At 51.8% G+C, this 19,585-nt stretch overlaps 1 protein-coding gene across 4 annotated transcripts in view; it reads left to right on the forward strand.

Annotated features, from left to right (window-relative positions):
* The window catches only part of LOXL3 (lysyl oxidase like 3), a 244,974-nt gene that overhangs the window by 200,113 nt on the left and 25,276 nt on the right, over positions 1-19,585 (forward strand). For all 4 annotated transcript variants that reach the window (XM_075573920.1, XM_075573929.1, XM_075573947.1 and 1 more), the window contains 2 exons: positions 1,468-1,583; positions 3,377-3,513. In XM_075573920.1, the coding sequence (XP_075430035.1) occupies positions 1,468-1,583; positions 3,377-3,513 (253 nt within the window). The remainder of the gene's footprint in view (positions 1-1,467; positions 1,584-3,376; positions 3,514-19,585) is intronic.

The raw sequence follows: 19,585 nt of genomic DNA on the forward strand, positions 1-19,585 counted from the left end.
TACAGGCTGGGTACAGGCTGGGTACATGCTGGGTACAGGCTGGGTACAGGCTGGGTACATGCTGGGTACAGGCTGGGTACATGCTGGGTACATGCTGGGTACAGGCTGGGTACAGGCTGGGTACAGGCTGGGTACAGGCTGGGTACAGGCCGGGTACAGGCCGGGTACAGGCCGGGTACAGGCCGGGTACATGCTGCAACATTTCAGTGACATTTCTGCAGACACACTAATGGCCCATCGGATTAACAAAGCGGGGGTCCCTGGCAGTCCCATTCAGTTTGATTATTTGCCCATTATAAAACCCAATATTAGCATAAATAAAGTTAATAAATGCAGTTCTACTTACCATAGCAAATATGATGGTTTCATCCTTCACTTGAAACCGCACGTTCTCTCTGTCCTCCGTTGCCAGAAAAATACATTCTAATATCCCCTAACCCCTTAATCACCTTAGTGGTAAATAACCGCGAAAAAGTAATTAAGGGGTTAACCCTCACCCACTACCCACCCACAAGGCCTAACCACCCTCCCCAGACAAGTACCCCCACCCTTCACCCATTCATTTGTACAGTGGCGTCACATGTGTGTGTATATACGCCCATAATATATATTATCTTTAACTGTGCATGCAATCTCTTGTATATAATGTATACCCTGCTCGTTATGTAACTGTATTTGTAACCATGTATTATTTGTCTTAACTCTGTGCTCAGGACATACTTGAAAACGAGAGGTAACTCTCACTGTATTACTTCCTGGTAAAATATTTTATAAATAAATAAATACTGCATACACAGACACTTAACCAATATACAAATAAATGGTTAAGGATTACCAAAAAATACACAAATAAAAACAGCACATCTCAATATCAAATCACATATCATCTCAAATTAAAAACAGCACATTGCATCTCAAATAAAAAACAGCACATTGCATCTCAAATAAAAAACAGCACATTGCATCTCAAATAAAAAACAGCACATACAGTAGCAAAAGAAAATAAATCTCATCTCCCAAGAAAACACAACACCTAGCCAAATAAATATATACCAAATGCCAATCAAACAATTGAATTGTACACTGTGTACATGATGCAATTAATCTGTGCATCATGTAACACTATGCCAAATAAATGTTCAAAATAAAAGAAACAATTACAAACAAGAAATAATGCCATCCAAACAATCACATAAAAACAAAGCAAGAACTAAGCAGGAAACAGTGTACCATTAATTAATCCAATCCAAAATCAATTACAATCAAATCCAAATCAATTACACATTACTTGTCTGTGTACACGTGTCTGTGCATGTTTGTGAACACATCTGTGCTTATATGTGTATACATGTATGTGTGCACGTGTGTACACATGTGTACACACGTCTGTTTGTGCGTGTCTGTGTACACGTGTCTGTGCGTGTCTTCGTCCACGTATCTGTGTACACGTGTCTGTTTCTGCCCCAGGCATTATCACAGCATGGACATCTTCACTCACTATGATCTCCTGACGCCCAATGGCACGAAGGTGGCAGAGGGACACAAGGCCTCGTTCTGCCTGGAGGACTCGGAGTGTCAAGAGAGTGAGTGACATCACCCAGTGACATCACATTGTAACACACCGCCCTGTGACAGAGCAACGACATCGCCCTGTGACATTGCTCTGTGACAGACCAGCGACATCGCCCTGTGAGAGAGCAGCGACATCGCCCAGTGACAGAGCAGCGACATCGCCCAGTGACAGAGCAGCGACATCGCCCAGTGACAGAGCAGCGACATCGCCCAGTGACAGAGCAGCGACATCGCCCAGTGACAGAGCAGCGACATCGCCCAGTGACAGAGCAGCGACATCGCCCTGTGACATCGCCCCGTGACAGAGCAGTGACATCGCCCTGTTACAGAGCAGTGACAACGCCCCGTTACAGAGCAGTGACATGGCCCGGTGACAGAGCAGTGACATCGCCCAGTGACAGAGCAGCGACATCGCCCTGTGACATCGCCCCGTGACAGAGCAGTGACATCGCCCTGTTACAGAGCAGTGACAACGCCCCGTTACAGAGCAGTGACATGGCCCGGTGACAGAGCAGGGACATTGCCCGGTGACTGAGCAGTGACATCGCCCGGTGACAGAGCAGTGACATTGTCCTGTGACATCGTCCTGTGACAAAGCAGCGACATCACCCTGTGACAAAGCAGCGACATCACCCTGTGACAGAGCAGCGACATCACCCTGTGACAGAGCAGCGACATCACCCTGTGACAGAGCAGCGACATCACCCTGTGACAGAGCAGTGACATCGCCCTGTGACAGAGCAGCGACATCGCCCTGTGACAGAGCAGCGACATCGCCCTGTGACAGACCAGCGACATCGCCCGGTGACAGACCAGCGACATCGCCCTGTGACAGACTGTAGACGGACGTTCACAGAGGTACACAATTGGAGTCGTTATAATGTGAAATTATAATAGGCTTTATTGTGCCTTTTCCTTTTCATCAGGAAATTATCCAAACACAGGGGGGGGGGGAACAAAGCTTCTATCCACCTGGGAGTATTTCTAGTGAAATCCTATGCAATTAATTCACATCTCCATTAGTTAAGCCTGTCTCCCATCCCCAAACACATAGCATGCAATAAGCAGATATAAGCAGTCTTTTAAGAATGAAAGTCTTATCTGTTCCTTGTGGTGTGGAGGGAAAATCTTCACTGTCCCTGCTTCAGCTCCCTTGTCTCCAGGGTTGGTCAGCATACAGGTTTAGAAGTTTTCCCTGTGTCTTGTAAGCAGCTCTGCTGTTTCTTCTGGCAGGGCTCAAGACTGTTGTGAGAGTCAAAGACAATCTCTGCTCTCTCTCCCAAGTTCAGCTCTCAGTCACAGCTAAGGAGTTCTCACTTCCTGTTTCAAAAGACAGGCTTTCTAAGCCATCTAATCAGGCAGGTGGTGTTTTGTTAATTGACTACCAGCAGTTAACCACCACACTGCTAGATTAAAGGCACATTACCTGAACAGGGATAAGTCCCCTGTTACACAGACCAGCGACATCGCCCTGTGACAGACCAGCGACATCGCCCTGCGGCACGTTCAGCGTCACTCCTTGTGAAGTTAGAACTGCGGTGTGTTTTGTTAGCATGTCTCGCGTCACGCCCAGATCACAGCAATTAACACGCGTTAGTAACGCTCAGTGCTAGCATACAGTACTTCCCCCAGCCAACATACTCTTTTTACTGAGTAATAACACACACACATGTATGTAAACACCTACCAGGATGCATAGTTTCTCCTGAATAATAATCTAGTCCCCTCTCTCTTGAGTAATAATACTTTCCCTGCCCTTCTCTCCCTGAGTATTAATAATACTCATAATGCTCTCTCCTTGCAGTGGTCAGTAAGAGGTATGAATGTGCTAATTTCGGAGAGCAGGGGATCACCGTGGGATGCTGGGATCTGTATCGTCACGATATCGACTGTCAGTGGATCGATATAACGGACATAAAACCCGGGAACTACATCCTGCAGGTAAGCGGGGCACAGCAACACGGGTATACAGCCACCTGTCATGTGAGCAACACGGGTATACAGCCACCTGTCATGTGAGCAACACGGGTATACAGCCACCTGTCATGTGAGCAACATGGGTATACAGCCACCTGTCATGTGAGCAACACGGGTATACAGCCACCTGTCATGTGAGCAACACGGGTATACAGTCACCTGTCATGTGAGCAACATGGGTATACAGCCACCTGTCATGTGAGCAACACGGGTATACAGCCACCTGTCATGTGAGGGACACGGGTATACAGCCACCTGTCATGTAAGGGACACGGGTATACAGCCACCTGTCAGGTGAGCAACACGGGTATACAGCCACCTGTCATGTGAGCAACACGGGTATACAGCCACCTGTCATGTGAGGGACACGGGTATACAGCCCCCTGTCATGTGAGGGACACAGGTATACAGCCACCTGTCATGTGAACAACACAGGTATACAGCCACCTGTCATGTGAGGGACAAAGGTATACAGCCACCTGTCATGTGAGCAACACGGGTATACAGCCACCTGTCATGTGAGCAACACGGGTATACAGCCCCTTGTCATGTGAGCAACACGGGTATACAGCCACCTGTCATGTGAGGGACACGGGTATACAGCCACCTGTCATGTGAGCAACACGGGTATACAGCCACCTGTCATGTGAGGGACAAAGGTATACAGCCACCTGTCATGTGAGCAACACGGGTATACAGCCACCTGTCATGTGAGCAACACGGGTATACAGCCATCTGTCATGTGAGCAACACGGGTATACAGCCACCTGTCATGTGAGCAACACGGGTATCCAGCCACCTGTCATGTGAACAACACGGGTATACAGCCACCTGTCATGTGAGCAACACGGGTATACAGCTACCTGTCATGTGAGGGACACAGGTATACAGCCACCTGTCATGTGAGGGACACAGGTATACAGCCACCTGTCATGTGAGCAACACGGGTATACAGCCACCTGTCATGTGAGGGACACAGGTATACAGCCACCTGTCATGTGAGCAACATGGGTATACAGCCACCTGTCATGTGAGCAACACGGGTATACAGCCACCTGTCATGTGAGCAACACGGGTATACAGCCACCTGTCATGTGAGCAACACGGGTATACAGCCACCTGTCATGTGAGCAACACGGGTATACAGCCACCTGTCATGTGAGCAACACGGGTATACAGCCACCTGTCATGTGAGAAACACGGGTATAGAGCCACCTGTAATGTGAGGGACACGGGTATACAGCCACCTGTCATGTGAGCAACACGGGTATACAGCTACCTGTCATGTGAGGGACAAAGGTATACAGCCACCTGTCATGTGAGCAACACGGGTATACAGCCACCTGTCATGTGAGGGACAAAGGTATACAGCCACCTGTCATGTGAGCGACACGGGTATACAGCCACCTGTCATGTGAGCAACACGGGTATAGAGCCACCTGTAATGTGAGGGACACGGGTATACAGCCACCTGTCATGTGAGCAACACGGGTATACAGCCACCTGTCATGTGAGCAACACGGGTATACAGCCACCTGTCATGTGAGGGACACGGGTATACAGCCATCTGTCATGTGAGCAACATGGGTATACAGCTACCTGTCATGTGAGGGACACAGGTATACAGTCACCTGTCATGTGAGCAACACGGGTATACAGCCACCTGTCATGTGAGGGACACGGGTATACAGCCACCTGTCATGTGAGGGACACGGGTATACAGCCACCTGTCATGTGAGGGACAAAGGTATACAGCCACCTGTCATGTGAGCAACACGGGTATACAGCCACCTGTCATGTGAGCAACACGGGTATACAGCCACCTGTCATGTGAGGGACAAAGGTATACAGCCACCTGTCATGTGAGCAACATGGGTATACAGCCACCTGTCATGTGAGGGACACGGGTATACAGCCACCTGTCATGTGAAGGACACAGGTATACAGTCACCTGTCATGTGAAGGACACAGGTATACAGTCACCTGTCATGTGAGCAACACGGGTATACAGCTACCTGTCATGTAAGGGGCACGGGTATACAGCCACCTGTCATGTGAGTGTAACGGGTATTCCCCCCCCCCCCCCCATCGCAGATCTGATGTGGGTGCAAGGAACATACATACTATACTATAGTGTTACTATAGGTGTGGTGCATTACCTGTTGGCTCGCAGGAGGGCTGAGCTTCCGCCACGGGGAACCTGGGGCAATATTAATACTAGGGGTACTCACTTACAACGATGCAGTGCCTCCACCTGCGATGGCTCCCACCAGAGGGGGAGTGGTTCCTCGCAGGACAATCACTAATAACCAATACTCACACATAGTGATATATAATAACTGATATCATTTACTTAGGAACATAAAATAACACATAACATGACAGGTGTCCCTCTCACGAGGAGACACTAACTGCGACGTCTCGCAGGACGCTTCCCCAACACCAGGTGATCCCACCCAGTGTCCAAAGAACCCCACCCAATGTCCCGCACTCTTGCAGAGAGAGTCAATGGGTGACTGCGCAGTCACTATTTATACTAAGGGCCCGTTGGTGCACTTGTGTATCAGATAGTACCTGCCAAGCACTCCCGCGCTCGGATCTCCAACTGGCTTCACAAAGGAACAGTCGTAGGATGACGTCATCTGATCCCCAACCGGACTCCTAACCTCTTAGCAGGAACCGCAGTGTCCGCTGTGTCCCTATCTAATCTACCCTACTGTGACAGGATCCCTAACATAGGACCTGTCCCTACAGCACTAAGTGACACGCGCTATACTATAGGCCGTCCCTACAGCACAGCAACCTGTAATGGCTTTGGGGGAAACTCCTAGGGGCCTATAGGGGTAGCCAATCTTATGCAGGGGTCCTTGACCCCCTGCACCCGCACTACCTCCTCCCGAACTACCCAAGTCCCCTCAGCCTCACTTCTACCTAACGGGTCCCAGCTCCTACAGCAGCAAGCTGTAGCTCACTGGGTGCTGGCAGCCAAGGTGCTGCGCAACAAGGTGCCTGCCTGTCAGACCTCACAGCACTGACAGCCGTGACTCTGACAAGGCAGCACTACACTAAGGGCAGCGTCCCTATCTTGGGCCTCCCTCAGCACTTACCCACTAACCTAGTGGGGAGTTGGGGCCTACCTGGGGTGTGGGTACCTATCTGGGTGCAGGAGCTGCACTCGCTCCCCGCACACTTCCTCTCTCACAGCTCCCTGACTCCAACTGACAAACCTGAGTGACAGGGTCCCTTAACCTAGGGCAGTCCCTGGCAACACTCACTACATTGGGGTACTTAGCTACCTCGGGCCCTGGGGGTGCTGGCCTAGTACAGGGAGTCCCTGACTCCTGTACCCTACCTCCTTCCCTGGGCTGCTCCGGTCTCTGACTGCCTAGCGTGGGCTCAGCGCGCGAATTGTATCCACTTGCCTCTGCAGACTTCCTAAGCCCTATTGGCTCCCTGGTACCACGTGGGGCACGCAAAGGCTCATGGGGCACGTAGTCCCAGCTTAGTGCCTCCCCTAATAGGCTAGGGCTTCGCGGGCTTTTTCCTCCCTCTCCTGCGCAAGCTCTCTGCGGCTGCCTCAATCTTCCCTTGCCTAACCTTGCCCTCGCGCGACTTCGCTCTGACTCTGGGGCTCTACCTGCGCATGCGCGACCACTGCGCATGCGCGAGCTAAGGGGCAATGGCGGCGCCCTCTCCACCCGGCTCCGAGAGCGCCGGGATCCCCGTGACGTGCGTGCGGCCTTGGCAACCGGCCGCACGCGTCCCCGGCAACCCCCGAGCCGGGACCTGACCGCCCTCACCTCCCGTAGCGCCCGACGGGGCCGCCATTGGACTCGGCGGCACCCGCGATCGGCAGAGAGGTGAGGGGGTTTCTGGCACTCCGGGGAGACATGGATACACACTCCCCCTGGTGAAAAATCCAACGCCCTCGCTTGGAGAACGACATAATCATGCACAAACATTATATCATAAAAATGCAGTACATAGAATATACAACACATCACATGAGCTTGGTATGGCTTGGCATCCCACACAACACCCACAATACCACCCGAGGCTAGCTGAGACCATTTGTGGGGTGCCCCTAACTGATCAGGTGGGGGTACCTCACTTTTGCGTCCGTGAGCCTCCCCCGAAAACTCTCTCGGAGAGCACACTCTGGGATGACAGTCACCGGTTCTTCACTTCTTCCTCCCCCTGGTGGAAGGAATAGCACAGTGTCTTTTAACCAGGCCTTTACCCGGCCATCCGCGGCATGGATGCGGTAGACCAGGAGGCCAGGACCTTTCCCGCGGTCCACTACATGGTGAATGGAGCGTTCCTTTTTGGGCTCCAAGGAGAAATTTTTCACTAAATCCTTCTCTACACAGTCCTTGTCCCTACGTACTGGCGAGGCTTCCACTGGGAAACGAGAATTGGGCCATGTCTCTTTCGGCAAAGTCTCTATTTCACCTGGCAAGGGGTAAAGGGTAGATACCTTACCACTGCGGTGATTCATGGTGGCCAACAGGTCCTCGGGGACGCTGTCAGTTCCCACCTCAGCTGTCTTGGGACCTGCCCACAACACTTCTGGGACAGTCCACTCACTGACTCGAAACTCGGGAGCGTTGGATCCCAGTCCTGGGACCATTTGGGTCGGAGCGCACGGGCTCATACTCCGTTCAGGAGCCGTAACTCTGGCCTTTTTCACGGCCACCTCCATCGGAGCCTGTGGGGAGCAAGGGGGTTCCTTACCACTCTGCTGGCTTGCGATGGGTTTATCTTCATCTGGAACGATAGGCGGTGGGTACTGGTCCACTCGCACGAAGGGACAGCTATCTTCTAGGGGGACACCTCCGCCAGGACGCGATGTCGAGTGGAGCCATTCGCCCGGGTGTCCAGACTTAAGAAGCTATCGTGCTCCGCGGTCACCTGGAGGCTAACACACAACACCCCTGGGGCAGTCAACTCACCCTTGTCTTCGTTAGGTACTGGTCCCAAGCCTAGGACCGAAGGTACCATTGGATTAGGCCGGACTGGCCGTTGTAAGGCACACGGGCCCACAGCAGGGTCCGCAACATCTGGATACACCTCCTCTACGGCACACGGGCCCACAGCAGGCTCTGTATCCGCCGAGATAGTTGGCTCGATGACTTCACTAGAGTGGTCCGCTGGCAGGCGCATCACAACGAGTGATTGGTCGCTGGACTCATTACAAGAAGGTGGGGGTTTATACACCTTACCCTGTGATTCCTCCGTCTCCTCTGTATCACCGCTGGGGTGGTTTGCCGGTAGGCACACCGCCACCGATGGGACTTCAACCTCTTCCCTTGAGGATATCACGATAGGATCCTCCGCCCAGGAGTCACCGGGGTCTTCTGCGATACAGCCAGTGGATATTGGTACGAAGCTGGCATGCTCTGGTACCTCCACTGTGGTCGCGCTCTTCTCCTCCATTGGTTCGCTCGGCTCCATAGCTGGCTGGACTGGGTTCTGTGGTTCCGGCTCGGGAATCAGGTCTATAAGGTCCACAGGGACACACGGTCCCTCCGAAATTTCTATGAGAGGGGTAGATGGGTTAGCTATACTGACCGGCTCCTCGTCCTCTGTTGGTTCGGCAGGCTGGGGTACAATAGGCTTCAATAGCCACATACCGCAGCATTCACAGTGGGACCACCATGTCAATGTCTCTCTAGAACAGCCGCACGTGGGGCTAAAACACTGTATGCCCATTCCTTCTTCCACCTCGATGGTCCGGAAGTCGAGGGGTAACCGAGCCACGTTGGCTCCCTGAGCGTGGGCTTCTTGCAGGCAGGAGCACATGAAGAGAAGAGAATCTACTCCGGACGCGCGCCAGGCCACATACACACTAGGGTGTATCCCCTGACAGTCTAGCTCGTCTTCAGAGGAAGGATAATCCGTTTCTGCATCAGTGTCTTTCTCCCCTACTGTACCTCTGATGGTTCGGTAGACTGCGGCCACTCGGGGCGAAGGAACTGTACCCCGCAGTCACTACACCGGGGTCCCAAGGTCCATTCACAACCGGGGAAATCACAGTCGGGACACGGGCATTTAAGACAAAGCTTCCCTTCCACTTTTATCGATACAACCCCGGTTGGTAAAGCAAGGGGATGCAATTCAGCGCCAGCAGGCATACCCAATTCATCTTGGAAGCAAGGACACACCAAAGCGATCGTATTCATTCCTTTTAGTCGCCACTCGCCATACCACGGAGGGTGTGGTATACTGCACCCGTTACTTCCCATAGGGTGAACAATTATGGCTGATAGCTGTTCAAGGCGTCCTCTCCCCCTGGTGGATTCTAGAGGAGGGGCACTTTCTATCAACGAGCAAGCCGGGCTCTGCACTGTGCCACTCACTTGGCGGGGGTGGGGCTTAGGTTTTCCCGCCATTCCCGGACGGTTTTCTGCAAAGTCATTCTGTGCTTTAAGCGCGGCACCATGTGCATGTTGCCAACTTGGAGAAAGCTGCCATGGCACGGGGTCAGCGTATACTAAAGGGTAGCCCTCGGGGGCACCCAGGCATGAACAATACGGACGGTGCCTCTGCCAGGCATATATCCGTAAAGGGGATTGCCACAAAAAGTATGGTTTTCCAGGTGGACGTGGGATCTTGTTCTTCAGCTACGTCACATGCGTACAGCCACCCGGGGATTTTACGCATATGCTTACAGACTTCTATATCTGATAGATGTGCGGGAAGGACTCCTACGGCCACCACACGGCGGGGGCTAAAATCTTGCCTCAAAGCCCAGGCAAGGACCTCGCGTCCGGACTTCACAAACATGGTGGACAAAAAAATAGGAATTGGACAATTTGGAAAAAAATGAAACAGGGCACCCCAGGTCTATCTCAGCAGCGCCTCCAAATGTAACGGGTATCCCCACCCCCCCCCCCCCCAATCGCAGATCTGATGTGGGTGCAAGGAACATACAGTGTTACTATAGGTGTGGTGCATTACCTGTTGGCTCGCAGGAGGGCTGAGCTTCCGCCACGGGGAACCTGGGGCAATATTAATACTAGGGGTACTCACTTACAACGATGCAGCGCCTCCACCTGCGATGGCTCCCACCAGAGGGGGAGTGGTTCCTCGCAGGACAATCACTAATAACCAATACTCACACACAGTGATATATAATAACTGATACCATTTACTTAGGAACATAAAATAACACATAACATGACAGGTGTCCCTCTCACGAGGAGACACTAACTGCGACGTCTCGCAGGACGCTTCCCCAACACCAGGTGATCCCACCCAGTGTCCAAAGAACCCCACCCAATGTCCCGCACTCTTGCAGGGAGAGTCAATGGGTGACTGCGCAGTCACTATTTATACTAAGGGCCCGTTGGTGCACTTGTGTATGAGATAGTACCTGCCAAGCACTCCCGTGCTCGGATCTCCAACTGGCTTCACAAAGGATCAGTCGTAGGATGACGTCATCTGATCCCCAACCGGACTCCTAACCTCTTAGCAGGAACCGCAGTGTCCGCTGTGTCCGCTCCGAGAGCGCCGGGATCCCCATGACGCGCGTGCGGCCTTGGCAACCGGCCGCACGCGTCCCCGGCAACCCCCGAGCCGGGACCTGACCACCCTCACCTCCCGTAGCGCCCGACGGGGCCGCCATTGGACTCGGCGGCACCCGCGATCGGGAGAGAGGTGAGGGGGTTGCTGGCACTCCGGGGAGACCTGGCTACATGAGGGACACAGGTATACAGTCACCTGTCATGTGAGGGACACAGGTATACAGTCACCTGTCATGTGAGGGGCACAGGTATACAGCCACCTGTCATGTGAGCAACACGGGTATACAGCCACCTGTCATGTGAGCAACACGGGTATACAGCCCCCTGTCATGTGAGCAACACGAGTATACAGCCACCTGTCATGTGAGCAACACGGGTATACAGCCACCTGTCATGTGAGCAACACGGGTATACAGCCACCTGTCATGTGAGCAACACGGGTATACAGCCACCTGTCATGTGAGGGACACAGGTATACAGCCCCCTGTCATATGAGGGACACAGGTATACAGTCACCTGTCATGTGAGCAACACGGGTATACAGCCACCTGTCATGTGAGCGACACGGGTATACAGCCACCTGTCATGTGAGGGACACAGTTATACAGCCACCTGTCATGTGAGCAACACAGGTATACAGCCACCTGTCATGTGAGGGACACATGTATACAGCCACCTGTCATGTGAGCAACACGGGTATACAGCCACCTGTCATGTGAGCGACACGGGTATACAGCCACCTGTCATGTGAGGGACACAGTTATACAGCCACCTGTCATGTGAGCAACACAGGTATACAGCCACCTGTCATGTGAGGGACACATGTATACAGCCACCTGTCATGTGAGCAACACGGGTATACAGCCACCTGTCATGTGAGGGACACAGGTATACAGCCACCTGTCATGTGAGGGACACAGGTATACAGTCACCTGTCATGTGAGGGACACAGGTATACAGCCACCTGTCATGTGAGCAACACGGGTATACAGCCACCTGTCATGTGAGCAACACGGGTATACAGCCAACTGTCATGTGAGCAACATGGGTATACAGCCACCTGTCATGTGAGCAACACGGGTATACAGCCACCTGTCATGTGAGCAACACGGGTATACAGCCACCTGTCATGTGAGCAACATGGGTATACAGCCACCTGTCATGTGAGCAACATGGGTATACAGCCCCCTGTCATGTGAGGGACACTCCTGATTAAAGAAGCATACAAATAGCACTGTGTGTCTCCCCTACAATCTATCCTAAACGCTGCTGCCAGAGACACGCTGCTCTTTCCTAAATCTGTCTCCCCTCCTGAAATCCCTCTCCTGGCTTCCGATCAAATCCCGCATCTCACACTCCATTCTTCTCCTCACTTTTAAAGCTTTACACTCTTCTGCCCCTCCTTACATCTCAGCCCTAATTTCTCGTTATGCACCATCCCGACTCTTGCGTTCTTCTCAAGGATGCCTTCTTTCTACCCCCTTTGTCTCTAAAGCCCTCTCCCACCTTAAACCTTCCTCACTGACTGCCCCACACCTCTGGAATGCCCTTCCCCTCAGTACCCGACTAGCACCCTCTCTACCCACCTTTAAGACCCACCTTAAGACACACTTGCTTAAAGAAGCATATGAATAGCACTGTGGATATTCTGAACACATGATACATAAAGCTTGGCCCCCTGCAGACGCACTTACTAGAATTCCCTCTTACTGTCTCTGTATGTTCCCCTACCTACCAATTAGACTGTAAGCTCCTCGGGGCAGGGACTCCTCTTCCTTAATGTCTAAAGCACTTATTCCCATGACTTGTTATTTATATTATCTGTTATTTATATGATTGTCCCGTGTATTACTACTGTGAAGCGCTATGTACATTAATGGCGCTATATAAATAAACACATACATAGATACATGCCTCCTCTACAAATCAGGGACATCAGTGTGACAATGCTTGTCCTGGAACAGGACTGTCTATTCCTGTCCCCCCTTTGCAGCTCTGACTGCCAGCATCCTCTGTTTGGATATCGGCTTTCCCTGCAGCTGTAACTCCCAGTGTATGTGGAACTGATACATGTAAGTTACATTCCCCTCTCCAGACTGTCAATAGCTGGTTGCCTTGACAACCTCTTTAATCCCCCTAGCTAAGTGGATTTTCCCTTACTCCCCTGTCTGTGTTCACAGTTGGGACAGTCCAGTCACTTTTCCTGTGTGACAGTAATATCTCACTTCCTTTTCCATCCAAGCAGGCTGAGTGAGCACTTCTTCTGCTATTTACTCCCTTGCAAAGCTATTCGTTTGAGCTTCCCTTCATACAAAAGCCCCTTCACTTAGAGAAGCTCTCTCTCACCACTCGACAACACCTACAAGTACCCTTTAATTTGCTGTGACTTTCCCAATAAGTTAAGAACATACTAAAGGACTTGTTGTGCTTTCACAGAGGGACGAGTTCAGTTGTCTGGCTTCATTTATATCCTGCATATAACCCTGAGGCTGCAGAATAATGCTCGTCTCCGATCAGGAGGCCGACCCGCAGGGCTGAGGGAGGGGTGCCAATTAACCGACCAGAGCTCAGGGACAGAGTCCTGTAAGAGTATCCGTGTTCGGTAAGCAGGCAGGGGTCAGGGCTGGCGGCAGAGATGCAAAATCCAGGACCATGCATTTGCAGATTTCCACTCCCTTCCTCTCTGTACTAGGGAGATTCCGTTAGCAGTAGTGGATATTGATGGAAGACCTCTGATACCCGAGACCATCACCCTCGAGACTAATCCTTTGCTGGTTAGGGCACTTCACAAAGAGACACTTTAATTCTATGTAATGTGCTCTGTCTCGACTCCAGTGGTCCTAGGACTTCCCTAGTTTCGGCACCACAACCCTAAGATCGATTGGGCGAACAATCAAGTGACAACCTGGGGACAACATTGCCATGGATCCTGTCTTCCGGTGTCTTGCACCATCTCCGACGATTATGATGTTGGAAATGGGGAACTTCTGGCTATGAAAATGGCCCTTGAAGAATGGGGACATTTTCTTGAGGGGACAACATCTCCGATTACAATCCTTACAGACCACAAGAACCTGGAATACATTGAAGGAGCAAAGAGACTCTTCTTCACTCGGTTCAACTTTGTGATCTAGTATCGTCCAGGAACCAAAAACATCAAAGCAGATGCTCTATCCCGACAACTCTTTCCTGATGGCTCCGAGGAGATAGTGCAGGGACCCATCATTCCACCTTCACAGATCATCTCTGCCGTATCTTCATCACTTCTGCAACAGATTTTGCAGGCTTAGGCAGAGGATCCTATGCCAACATCCACTCGTTCGTCCAAACTATTTGTCCCTCCCCAATTTCGAAGTGAGGTGATAACTCCAAGACAGCTGGTCACCCGGGGGTTAGGAAGACTTGCGATATCCTCGAAAGAATCTTTTGGTGGCCGGAGCTCCACAAGGACGTACAGGAGTTTGTGGCAGCCGGCATTATATGCGCTCAGACGAAGGTGCCAAGAACATTACCCTGTTGGTTGCTCCAGCCCCTACCCATTCCGACCCGCCTGTGGAGCCACTTATCCATGGGTTTTAACGTGGAACTGCCTCCCTCCAGGGTTATGACTACCATACTGGTAATAGTCTATCGCTTTACTTGTCAAGCTCATTTTGTTCCTCTCAGGAAACTACCTACAGCTTCGGAACTATCTGAAATCTTTATTAAGGAGATATTTCGCCTTCACGGCCTTCGCCTGACGGATATAGTCTGGGACCGCGGATCCCACTTCGTCTCATAATATTGGAATGCCTTCTTTCAAAGAATGGGAAGCACTCTTCATTTTTCTTATTCCTACCATCCCCAGTCCAATGGACTCATGGAAAGGGCCAATCAGTCCTTTGAACAATTCCTGCAATGTTTTGTTTCTGAGCTACAGGACCACTGGGTTGATCTGCTCCCGTGGGCTGAGTTTTCCTGCAATTCCATGAAGCACGATTCAACACTGGAATCACTCTTCTTCTGTGCCTACGGGTACTATCCCGCTGCCCTTCCTCCTTTCAGTCCCCTCTCCGGAGTTCCTGCAGTGGATGACAAAATCCAAGAACTCCAGTTACTCTGGAAGAAAATCAAGGCCAATCTGACCAAAGACGCTCTCCAGCAAAAAACCCAGCCGGATAAACGTCGACGACCACCACCTCCGTTTTAAGTGGGAGATCAGGTCTGGTGGCTACAAAAAATATCCGCTTGAAACTCCTTCCTCCAAACTCGGGGGCAAGTTTATTGGACCTTACAAAATCCTGAAACAGGTCAAGCCGGTTGGAAACTGGAAATTCTAGATAACTTAAGAATACCCCCAGTGGTCCATGTCATCTCCCTTCTCAAGCTGTTCGTCTAGAACACCTTCTCTCGTCCTATCCTGCTGCACCGTTCTTGGGTTAGGGGCAGTGAGAGATTGCTTGGTTGGTGGTAGGGGGGAACATTATGGTCAGGGTATGGGTTAGGGCCAGTGAGAGCTTGCTTGGTTGCTGGGTAGGTGTGGGAACATTATGGTCAGGTTATGGGTTAGGGGCAGTGAGAGATTGCTTGGTTGGTGGGTAGGGGTGGGAACATTATGGTCCGGTTATGGGTTAGGTGCAGTAAGAGCTTGCTTGGTTGGTGGGTAGGGGAGGGAACATTATGTTCAGGGTATGGGTTAGGTGCAGTGAGAGCTTGCTTGGTTGGTGGGTAGGTGTGGGAACATTATGGTCAGGGTATGGGTTAGGGGCAGTGAGAGTTTGCTTGGTTGGTGGGTAGGGGGGAACATTATGGTCAGGTTATGGGTTAGGTGCAGTGAGTGATTGCTTGGTTGGTGGGTAGGAGTGGGACATTATGGTCAGGGTATGGGTTAGGTGCAGTGACAGATTGCTTGGTTGGTGGGTAGGGGTGGGGACATTATGGTCAGGGTATGGGTTAGGGGCAGTGAGAGATTGCTTGGTTGGTGGGTAGGGGTGGGGACATTATGGTCAGGGTATGGGTAAGGGGCAGTGAGAGATTGCTTGGTTGGTGGTTAGGAGTGGGACATTATGGTCAGGTTATGGGTTAGGTGCAGTGGGAGATTGCTTGATTGGTGGGTAGGGGTGGGAACATTATGGTCAGGGTATGGGTTAGGGGCAGTGAGAGATTGCTTGGTTGTTGGGTAGGTGTGGGAACATTATGGTCAGGGTATGGGTTAGGTGCAGTGAGAGATTGCTTGGTTGGTGGGTAGGGGTGGGGACATTATGGTCAGGGTATGGGTTAGGGGCAGTGAGAGATTGCTTGGTTGGTGGGTAGGGGTGGGGACATTATGGTCAGGGTATGGGTAAGGGGCAGTGAGATATTGCTTGGTTGGTGGGTAGGAGTGGGACATTATGGTCAGGTTATGGGTTAGGTGCAGTGAGAGATTGCTTGGTTGGTGGGTAGGGGTGGGGACATTATGGTCAGGGTATGGGTTAGGGGCAGTGAGAGATTGCTTGGTTGGTGGGTAGGGGTGGGGACATTATGGTCAGGGTATGGGTAAGGGGCAGTGAGATATTGCTTGGTTGGTGGGTAGGAGTGGGACATTATGGTCAGGTTATGGGTTAGGTGCAGTGAGAGATTGCTTGGTTGGTGGGTAGGGGTGGGGAGATTATGGTCAGGGTATGGGTTAGGGGCAGTGAGAGATTGCTTGGTTGGTGGGTAGGGGTGGGGACATTATGGTCAGGGTATGGGTTAGGTGCAGTGAGAGATTGCTTGGTTGGTGGGTAGGGGTGGGGACATTATGGTCAGGGTAAGGGTTAGGGGCAGTGAGAGATTGCTTGGTTGTTGGGTAGGTGTGGGAACATTATGGTCAGGTTATGGGTTAGGGGCAGTGAGAGATTGCTTGGTTGGTGGGTAGGGGGGAACATTATGGTCAGGTTATGGGTTTGGTGCAGTGAGAGATTGCTTGGTTGGTGGGTAGGGGGGGAACATTATGGTCAGGGTATGGGTTAGGTGCAGTGAGAGATTGCTTGGGTGGTGGGTAGGGGGGGGAACATTATGGTCAGGGTATGGGTTAGGGGCAGTGAGAGATTGCTTGGTTGGTGGGTAGGGGTGGGGACATTATGGTCAGGGTATGGATTATGGGCAGTGAGAGCTTGCTTGGTTGGTGGGTAGGGGTGGGGACATTATGGGCAGGTTATGGGTTAGGTGCAGTGAGAGATTGCTTGGTTGGTGGTAGGGGGGGGACATTATGGTCAGGTTATGGGTTAGGGACAGTGAGAGATTGCTTGGTTGGTGGGTAGGGGTGGGGACATTATGGTCAGGGTATGGGTTAGGTGCAGTGAGAGCTTGCTTGGTTGGTGGGTAGGGGGGGACATTATGGTCAGGGTATGGGTTAGGTGCAGTGAGAGCTTGCTTTTTTGGTGGGTAGGGGTGGGGACATTATGGTCAGGGTATGGGTTAGGGGCAATGAGAGATTGCTTGGTTGGTGGGTAGGGGAGAACATTATGGTCAGGGTATGGGTTAGGGGCAGTGAGAGATTGCTTGGTTGTTGGGTAGGGGTGGGGACATTATGGTCAGAGTATGGGTTAGGGGCAGTGAGAGCTTGCTTGGTTGGTGGGTGGGGACATTATGGTCAGGTTATGGGTTAGGGGCAGTGAGAGATTGCTTGGTTGGTGGGTAGGGGAGAACATTATGGTCAGGGTATGGGTTAGGGGCAGTGAGAGATTGCTTGGTTGGTGGGTAGGGGAGAACATTATGGTCAGGGTATGGGTTAGGGGCAGTGAGAGATTGCTTGGTTGGTGGGTAGGGGGGGAACGTTATGGTCAGGGTATGGGTTAGGGGCAGTGAGAGATTGCTTGGTTGGTGGGTAGGGGGGGAACATTATGGTCAGGTTATGGGTTAGGGGCAGTGAGAGATTGCTTGGTTGGTGGGTAGGGGGGGAACATTATGGTCAGGGTATGGGTTAGGGGCAGTGAGAGATTGCTTGGTTGGTGGATAGGGGAGAACATTATGGTCAGGTTATGGGTTAGGGGCAGTGAGAGATTGCTTGGTTGGTGGGTAGGGGTGGGGACATTATGGTCAGGTTATGGGTTAGGGGCAGTGAGAGATTGCTTGGTTGGTGGATAGGGGAGAACATTATGGTCAGGTTATGGGTTAGGGGCAGTGAGAGATTGCTTGGTTGGTGGGTAGGGGTGGGGACATTATGGTCAGGTTATGGGTTAGGGGCAGTGAGAGATTGCTTGGTTGGTGGGTAGGGGTGGGGAAATTATGGTCAGAGTATGGGTTAGGGGCAGTGAGAGATTGCTTGGTTGGTGGGTAGGGGTGGGGACATTATGGTCAGGTTATGGGTTAGGGGCAGTGAGAGATTGCTTGGTTGGTGGATAGGGGAGAACATTATGGTCAGGTTATGGGTTAGGGGCAGTGAGAGATTGCTTGGTTGGTGGGTAGGGGAGGAACATTATGGGCAGGTTATGGGTTAGGGGCAGTGAGAGATTGCTTGGTTGGTGGGTAGGGGAGGAACATTATGGTCGGGTTATGGGTTAGGGGCAGTGAGAGCTTTCTTGGTTGGTGGGTAGGGGAGAACATTATGGTCAGGGTATGGGTTAGGTGCAGTGAGAGATTGCTTGGTTGGTGGGTAGGGGTGGGAACATTATGGTCAGGTTATGGGTTAGGGGCAGTGAGAGATTGCTTGGTTGGTGGGTAGGGGGGGAACATTATGGTCAGGGTATGGGTTAGGGGCAGTGAGATATTGCTTGGTTGGTGGGTAGGGGGGGAACATTATGGTCAGGGTATGGGTTAGGGGCAGTGAGAGATTGCTTGGTTGGTGGGTGGGGACATTATGGTCAGGTTATGGGTTGGGGGCAGTGAGAAATTGCTTGGTTGGTGGGTGGGGACATTATGGTCAGGTTATGAGTTAGGGGCAGTGAGAGATTGCTTGGTTGGTGGGTAGGGGGGGAACATTATGGTCAGGTTATGGGTTAGGGGCAGTGAGAGATTGCTTGGTTGGTGGGTAGGGGGGGAACATTATGGTCAGGGTATGGGTTAGGGGCAGTGAGAGATTGCTTGGTTGGTGGGTAGGGGTGGGGACATTATGGTCAGGGTATGGGTAAGGGGCAGTGAGATATTGCTTGGTTGGTGGGTAGGAGTGGGACATTATGGTCAGGTTATGGGTTAGGTGCAGTGAGAGATTGCTTGGTTGGTGGGTAGGGGTGGGGACATTATGGTCAGGGTATGGGTTAGGGGCAGTGAGAGATTGCTTGGTTGGTGGGTAGGGGTGGGGACATTATGGTCAGGGTATGGGTAAGGGGCAGTGAGATATTGCTTGGTTGGTGGGTAGGAGTGGGACATTATGGTCAGGTTATGGGTTAGGTGCAGTGAGAGATTGCTTGGTTGGTGGGTAGGGGTGGGGAGATTATGGTCAGGGTATGGGTTAGGGGCAGTGAGAGATTGCTTGGTTGGTGGGTAGGGGTGGGGACATTATGGTGAGGGTATGGGTTAGGTGCAGTGAGAGATTGCTTGGTTGGTGGGTAGGGGTGGGGACATTATGGTCA

Source organism: Ascaphus truei, chromosome 1 (assembly GCF_040206685.1).
Source record: "Ascaphus truei isolate aAscTru1 chromosome 1, aAscTru1.hap1, whole genome shotgun sequence".
In the NCBI taxonomy this organism is placed as follows: Eukaryota; Metazoa; Chordata; class Amphibia; order Anura; family Ascaphidae; genus Ascaphus; species Ascaphus truei.